This window comes from Cornus florida, unplaced genomic scaffold (genome assembly GCF_030987335.1).
Source record: "Cornus florida cultivar Cherokee Brave unplaced genomic scaffold, ASM3098733v1 CherokeeBrave_3.0.0_Hap2_Chr06, whole genome shotgun sequence".
NCBI classification, from domain to species: domain Eukaryota; kingdom Viridiplantae; phylum Streptophyta; class Magnoliopsida; order Cornales; family Cornaceae; genus Cornus; species Cornus florida.
In genome coordinates this window covers 55,002,813-55,010,878 of record NW_026775576.1, presented here as the reverse complement: position 1 = coordinate 55,010,878, position 8,066 = coordinate 55,002,813, and the positions used below count along the sequence as shown (strand labels likewise).

General features: G+C 37.2%; 1 protein-coding gene and 1 non-coding gene across 2 annotated transcripts; one reads left to right on the top strand and one right to left on the bottom strand.

Annotated features, from left to right (window-relative positions):
- Window positions 1–54: 54 nt before the first annotated feature.
- Window positions 55–127, bottom strand: TRNAA-UGC (transfer RNA alanine (anticodon UGC)). The gene has a single exon. It is a non-coding gene; the product is annotated as a tRNA-Ala (tRNA).
- Window positions 128–199: 72 nt separating this feature from the next.
- On the top strand, window positions 200–7,234 carry LOC132311553 (uncharacterized). The gene is made up of 13 exons (XM_059809492.1): window positions 200–351; window positions 480–575; window positions 823–900; window positions 4,114–4,194; window positions 4,284–4,503; window positions 4,592–4,650; window positions 5,157–5,206; window positions 5,308–5,395; window positions 5,575–5,835; window positions 5,963–6,055; window positions 6,283–6,387; window positions 6,605–6,721; window positions 6,796–7,234. Exons 1-13 carry the CDS (start codon window positions 286–288, stop codon window positions 6,877–6,879), a joined length of 1,398 nt encoding a protein of 465 aa, XP_059665475.1. The 5' UTR covers window positions 200–285; the 3' UTR covers window positions 6,880–7,234.
- The last annotated feature ends 832 nt before the right edge of the window (window positions 7,235–8,066 follow it).

Here is an 8,066-nt window from a genome sequence, read left to right as displayed (position 1 = left end):
CTGTGGCATAAAGACTCATGATAAATGGCAAAAACAATTGCCACACCTTTTTTTTGGAGATGCAGGGTATCGAACCCTGTGCCTCTCGCATGCAAAGCGAGCGCTCTACCATTTGAGCTACATCCCCTCTTTGCTACACTTCTGCAGATAGAAGGTCAAGTTTTTTTTTCTCATAAAGCTGAAAGCCCAGTGCTTAAACTTCCCAGAGAGAGAAGCCCCTGAAACCCCAGTAGCTCTTTTCCCCTCTCTCTCTCTCTTAAACGCCCGCACTCTCTCTCTCTAGAAATGGATTTTCAGGTGGTGGTACTCGCCGGAGGCGCTTCAAAAAATCTCGTGCCTCTGGTTTCCAAGGTTTTCTCCTCCTCTCAACCTCAAAACAACCAGTACACACACACATATACATATACACCTTAGTAACTACGATATCTATATATATGTATGTATAATATATCTATAATATTTTCTGAAAATTTGTACAGGAGGTTCCAAAAGCGCTACTTCCTGTGGCGAACCGGCCGGTCCTCTCCTACGTTCTCGAACTTTTGGAACAAAGTAATCTCAAAGATCTCATTGTTGTACGCCTCTCTCTTTCTCTACTGTGCCCTAATTACTTATCGGTTTGGTTTTCACTGGAACTATTTTGTTTTTTGTTTTTGTAATTTGCGAGTGATCGATTGAATTTTTATTTTTTATTTTTTATTTTTTTTTATTTTTTTTATTTTTAGAAAGGAGTCTTTAATGCTATGCCTTTTGATTTGTGAAGGAAAATTATGATTCTGTGCAAATTAATGTTCTTGATTTGCTCAATGGTGTGCTGTGTAGGTAGTTGAAGGGCAAGACGCAGCTCTTCAGGTTGGTGCTTGGATTTCGGGGGCTTATGTTGATCGTCTACATGTTGAGGTAACTATCAACTATATTAGAGAATTGGCTTGTTAAAGCTACTCAAGTGGTGATTGACCTCTATGATTGTAACTTCTGGAATTCTTACTCTTTAGAAGTTAGGAAGAACTGAATGCATGTGCTATGGCCATAGATTATGTCTATTATGCATCTATGCTGGGTTTTATAATCCTGGTTTTTTTTTTCTCTTTTAATTGTCTTGAATATAAATCACGAGATTGCATGTTTTTCCTTGAATCTCTATTGAGAGGTAAGGGATTAAATCCTTCTAGGAAATAAAGTTTTTGAATGAGGTTTCCTCTACCTACATTTGCGAAGGGTGGATTTTGATGTGAAAATTCCCCGCCCCCCCACCCCCCGCCCAACCCAAATTATTCACCGTGTCTCAAAAGTAACTTATATTAAAATGCCCATAAGGGAGGCTGGCCTCTGTACAACTGAATGCACTAGAAACTACAAAACATACCAAAGGCATATTCTCATTTCCTTTGAAAGCATTAAAGAAAATCTACACACAAGGAAAATGTTTGTGTGATTGATTAAAATGGATCTACGTATAGCATGCTTAATAGGCTAAATAAGGGCTTAGCCCCTTTGAATGATCTTCTATCTCTCTCATTGAAAATACTACACTATAGAGTATATACATAATGGATTTGCTTCCCAAAGTGTTGACTCTCTTCCCCACTCTACGCCCTTTCTAGCTGTTAAGCACCTTGTTTGTTAATCCATGGATCAACCAGTGAACATCAAATAGATTGAAAGAGGGAGTCAAGTAATTTCTGGATTACTAATAGGGGTGCACACGATTCGATTTGGTTTGGTTTAGAGGGTAAAGAAGAACCAAAGCAACTGTAATTGCATCAATAAATTTGGAACTGAACAAATGAACCGTCTAAATTAAACCAATCAGAACCATATAAGAAAGGTTTGTTTCAGTCCAGTTTAGTGGATTAAGCTTACTTTGTAATATCTTTAATAAAACTAAATTAGTTTAACTTAAACCTAACTTTGATGACCTAAACAAAAATTTCCTCTATTTACCTACTTGATGTTGCATTTCTATATCTAGAATATGCTAGTAACATAGCAATAATATATTCATTTCAAGAACTGAAAAACTATTTTGTTAATATATTTATGAGAATGAGGATCAAGATTAAAGGACATGTATATAATATATATATATATATATATATATATATATATATATATATATATATAACCTTTATATAAGCCACACTGTGTGCGGTGCTAATGTTCGTACATTTTACCCTCCCTTTGTGCACTTGGCTGCCCTCTTTTTAATTTTATATTTTTTTATGTAAGCATATGGTTAACTAATTTATCAAGTAATAAAATGAAAGCAAATATATGTATGTTTAAGTTTTTCGGTTTGGTTTTTGTGACATCTAAACCATGAACTGAACCAATCCCAACTGTTCTGCTAATCTTGGAATTGATATCCATCCGTTGATCCACAGATGACAAAACTGAACCAAACCATACAGTTTGGATTGGACTGACGATTTTAATGGATCCATGTGCACATCTAATTACTAGGCAATGCACAAATAGATGATTGAACATCTTCTCACCCCTCTGCATATGCAGGATCAGTTAATTACTGCGTCCTCTTCATTAGATTGTTGAGATTTTTGGAGAACTAATATCCGTAGAAAATGATTCTTTTGAAAGGGGCTGTTGTGTGTCATTAAGCTTTTCAAGGGAATCTTGCCAACCCTCAACTGCCGTAGAAAAATCTCATCTTAAAGGATCCTCACATAACCAAATCTATTTCAAAGAATTGACCCCGCACTCCACAACAAGAACCGAGAATAGATTGTTGTATACTCAACTCACCTTGTCTCAACTATTTGGCCTTTTTTGCCATTCCGCTCTGTCTAGGGTTAGGCTTAAGTTAATCCGAACACTACTGTGTTTTCCATACCATCTCATGGTAGTGTTGGTATTCCCTTTTACCTTGCACTACCTTCAAATGTTGATGTTGTCACTCTTTGTTACAAGTGCATTTTTTAATCTTTGTTTGACATGGACAAATCTCTTAGATGTCTTCTCTGGTTTTATAATCAAAGGGTTGCTAGTTCTACGTTCTCAAACTCCATCTCTTAGTTATCTGAAAAAAATTATTCAATTAATGGTCTTTGGGTTCAAGGGGAAGCATTTCTGTGTAAGTAGTAGGGAAATACATGTGTGAAGGGCAAGAATGATAATCAGTGGTGAAATCTAGATTGATTATTTTCTATATTCCATGTGTCATGCTGTATCAATAGCACCTCCAATATCAAATTTAGATTGTCATAGTATGCTATTAAGTGATGGGTATGCTGTAATGAGAGTCCCCTTATTCTCATTGAACAATAAAGCTCTTTCACTCAACTTATTTGAAGTGTTAGATTGTTCATCACCCGTTAGTAGAGTCATTGCTGTTAACTCTTGAAAAAATCAATATCTTGTCTCTCTACTTTCAACGAACGGGGAAATGGTCACTGTCAATATCAATGTACATGTGTATTGGTTGAAGCAAGGACCTGATCCCGGATGGTAGAGAAAGGACCCTGTAACGACTGTATTGGTTGGAAGCCAGGACCCTGATCCTGATGGTAGAGAAAGAACCCAAGAGAGCCAGTAACATTAATGAATCAAATGGAGTTCTAATATATAGTGGCTGACAGCTTTCACTGTATAATGGGTAGGGGTGTTTTTTTCCCCCCCATCATCTAATGGCATAATAGTATTCTTATAAAATGCTTAACTTATGCTGCAAGTGACATTGATTAAAGAAAATGTGGTGGATTATAATATAAACATAGTATTTGTCCTAGATAGCTAGATGTTAGATGTCTCAATATCAGGGGAGTATTGGCAAGCAGCTTCTGTGTTGTCTTTATGGAAAATGTAGAATTTGGAATTTGTTTTGTTTAACAGAACTCTCATTCCACTTCTATGAGGAGCACAAGAAGCTCAATTTTTTTTTTTATGCAGATTCATAAGTTACCCAAAATTAATCTCTCTCTCTCTCTCTCTCACACACACACACACTGTGCAGCCCTTTCTTAGAGCTGGCAACATGTGCCTCATTCATATTATGTTGTGCAATTATTCATTGTTAATATTTGAGGACGCTTCATCACTATGAAACTCACAAGTTCTTCTAAGAAAGAGTTTAAGTTCAGTTTTATATGTTTGCAGGTAGCTGCTGTCCCTGAGGATGTTGGGACTGCTGGTGCTCTTCGGGCCATTGCAGGTCATCTGACTGCAAACGATATCTTGGTTGGAGTTCTCATCTTCTATAGTGTTTGAGTTCAAGTGAAAAAAAAAGGTTATTCTACTGCAACTATTAGTTCTTTATGCTTATGCAGGTTGTGAGTGGTGATCTTGTTTGTGATGTTCCTCCTGGGGCAGTGGCGGCTACTCATAGACGACATGATGCAGTGGTTACTTCAGTGCTCTGCTCTGCTCCTGTCACTGGACCATCAGATACGGGTTCCTCTGGAGGAAAGGACAAAGCCAAGAAACCAGGACGATACAATATTATAGGGCTGGACGCCACGAGACAGTTTCTACTGTATATTGCAGCTGGTGAGATGACTGAGGTCCTCTAATTTCTAAAATTAGACATGTAATCTGAAATGTTCCCTTACTTTGCATCATGTGTTACTCTTGATAGGAGCTGAAGTCGAGAAAGATGTTAGAGTTCAAAAGAGCATTCTCCGGGCAGTAGGCCAGGTAAATGGATTTCTTTGCGTCACTCTGTTATGTTACTTTTGAAAAATTCCTCTTGGAGTGACAACTGATGCGACAACTGTTGAAAATTTTCTGTCTGTTGGTGTTTTTCCCCTTGTCATTACTTGTATTTTTTTCCCCTACTTTGGGATGTATTGTTTGCCATTGGGAGGGGTAACTGAGAGCATTTAATTGCATTTGCTTATTGAATTCTTTTCCCATCCCCTAGTTTGTATGCCTCATTAGTTGTGAATGCTTTTGTGAAAAGTTATTTTCTACCTTTCTCTTCCTGGCGTCTGCCTGCCAATGAAATATATTAACCATCAATTTGAGAATTTTCAACCATTCATACCTTTTCCTACTCCCTCTCCTTTTCCTATGACTTTTGACTTATCTTGTTTTCTCTGTTTCTTTTCCTTTAAAAAAAGATGAGCATCCAACTGGAAAATATCCCAAAATATTACAAATTTGCCCTTGGTTCTCAGGCTCTATTTTTCATCCTTGTGTAGATGGAAATTCGTGCAGATCTGATGGACGCTCATTTATATGCATTCAAGAGGTTTGAAGTTTCGTTTTTTGCTTCCAAGTATTTTTTACCTTCAGTCATCTCAAATTGTTTTTGCTTTGTCTATTTCTCACTACTGTTTGAATCTCTTGCAGATCTGCTTTGCAAGAAGTTCTTGATCAAAAGGGGAGTTACCAAAGCTTAAGGCAAGATGTACTGCCTTATCTTGTCAGGAGCCAGCTGGTTAGTTTGACATGACACCTGCATGATCTCTCTCTCTCTCTCTCTCTATATATATATATATATTTTTTATTTTATTTTATTTTATTTATTTATTTGTAATTAATTTTAATTTTAATTTTATTTATTTAGTTTTTGGGTGATGACTCTCAACTCATTGATATTTTTTGATAAAACATCAGAGGTCTGACTTATTATTGAATGGAGCACAAGCAGAAGAAAATGGGAATGAGAAGGTTGCTTTCCAGAGCAACAAAGTAATGCCATCTCAACTGCTGGCAAATGCATCTACCCCAAGTTTTCATCAACTCTATGCCTTTGGTGACAATGGTTTGTCTCCTGCTCTGAGGAAAACCCATAAATGCTGTGTTTATATTGCCAACAAAAGCAAGTACTGTGCGCGCTTGAATTCGATTCAAGCTTTCAGCGACATAAATCGAGATGTGAGTTTTTTCAGTTGAAACTTTTTGTGAGTGCTTAGAAGTTTGTTTTACTTTTGTGTTGCTTTTTTTTTTTTCTCTTGCATTTGTTTGATCAGGTGGGGCTGATGGTCATACTTAAGTGTGTCAGGTCATAGGAGAGGCAAGTCACCTGTCAGGATATTCATTTTCTGCTCATAATAACATAATTCATCCTTCAGCGGTTCTTGGTTCAAAAACAACAGTGAGTTGCTCTCTCTCCACAAAATCTTTGTTTATGGAAAACTTGTTGGTTTATTGTAATTGGTTTATTTACAAAGGCAATTATCAGACAAAAAAGGTTTAGTGATTAAGAGTACCTGTGAATAGCTTAAATTGGTGTTTGCATCTGGCTAGATTAGAATATTTGTGGTTCACTGACTCCAGGTCATTCTCAGTATGCTCATTAAGTTATTTGCTTTCATTAATTAGGTGGGCCCACATTGTATGTTGGGGGAAGGTTCACAAATGGGTGACAAATGCAGTGTGAAACGATCTGTTATTGGCTCTCACTGCCGGATAGGTTCCAATGTAAAGGTAAAATGAAACTTACTATAAAGAGAATGTTATTATGAAGCATCTACCTCCAAAGAATAAAAAAGAAAACCATAAAGGATTTTCATCTATATATTATTTGTTGCAAAGAGCTGCAACTTTTATTATTAACTAATGCTGGACTTTATTTATATCTCAGACTCGTTGCAGAACTACAGTTGAGATAATTGCAAATTGTTTTGATCCCTTGTATCCGCAGGTTGTTAATTCAGTTGTGATGAACCATGCTACTATTGGAGATGGTTGTTCAATTCAAGGTTCCGTTATTTGCAGTAATGTACAGCTCCAAGAGCGTGTTGTTTTGAAGGACTGTCAGGTTCTCTCTCTCTCTCTCTGCGCGCGCGCCTGCGTGCATGTGGTCACTCATATGTGCTTTGTGTTTCACTTCAGGTTGGAGCAGGTTATGTTGTTACTACTAGCAGTGAGCACAAGGGGGAATCCTTGGCGAGGAAAGAGAAATTCCAATCTCAATGACCTTCCCTTTCACTTCCCTTGTATCTCCTTGGTTTTTTCAGTAGTTGTGCTGCTGTTCAGTGAGTGAGTCTGGGCCTCTGTATTCTTTTTTCCTTGGGGAGGAATAGAGCAATATCAGTTTTGCCAGTTATTTCCTTAGTTTTCTTAGGTTGATTGGGATGCCACCTTCATACTCAATGAATGTGTCTGTCTAGATTAAGTTCGTAGTACAATCATAAGCTCCATGAATAATTTTTTGTAATGAGATTCAAATAGTCTGCAATATTTTCCATAAAAACAGCAAGGTTGCATTTGGTTTGCTGATATCCAAACTGGATAAAAGAAATTGAAGATTTCCTTTACAATGTTTCTTTTCCTTCATTATCCATGAATCAAACTGAATCTAAATGATAATCATGTTGGTTTGAAAACCAAAATCAGTTGGCAAGTGTCTTGCATTCCAGTATCGGTGGAAGATACAAGGTGTTATTGGAAATTTTGTTGTGGCTAATGATAAACTTGAAGATTACACTTGCCTCGCGGGACTGTCTTGTACAAGAATTGTAGCCTGGAATTGCTTTGTTTGTTGTACTTATAAACGTTTATATCAATTTTAGGTGCAATGTCTATAGCAATTTATCAGGAGGAAAACATTTTTGTATTTCTGCAATCCATGTGCTTTCAATGTGCAAGGGTTTTATACTCTATTTCTGCTATCTACGTGCTTTCAATGTGTAAGGGTTTTATTCATCCCGGTTAGGTTCGAGTACTTGGCCTTTATTCATCCTGGTGAGCATTTAGACGGGACCTTTTTTATTCGACGCGAAGGCTTTTGGCACCCGCAGAGGAATGGTAACAGCTCTTCCTTCTCCCTCTTAGTCTGCAGATTGATATGGTCAGCCTATCAGTAGGGAACAAATGTTTCTAGCAAAGAGAATTGGGTCTCAAACGGGGTAATAAAGTCAATGTTTATCTGAGAATACCAATTGTTTATTGGCAAATCTAGAAAAGCCAATTCCAGTTTTTGAGGATAAGATGGACAAAAACATGTGACTGGAAGCCTAGGCTCTCATTTTATACTGAACTCTGGTTTAGTTTTCGCAAGTCTGCTGAGACTGACAATTGAAGTTGCAAAGCAAGGACATCCGAAGAAAATAATTTTTGTAACAAGCCTTCTTTCCAACTTCTGTAACCCCATTCTCAATTCA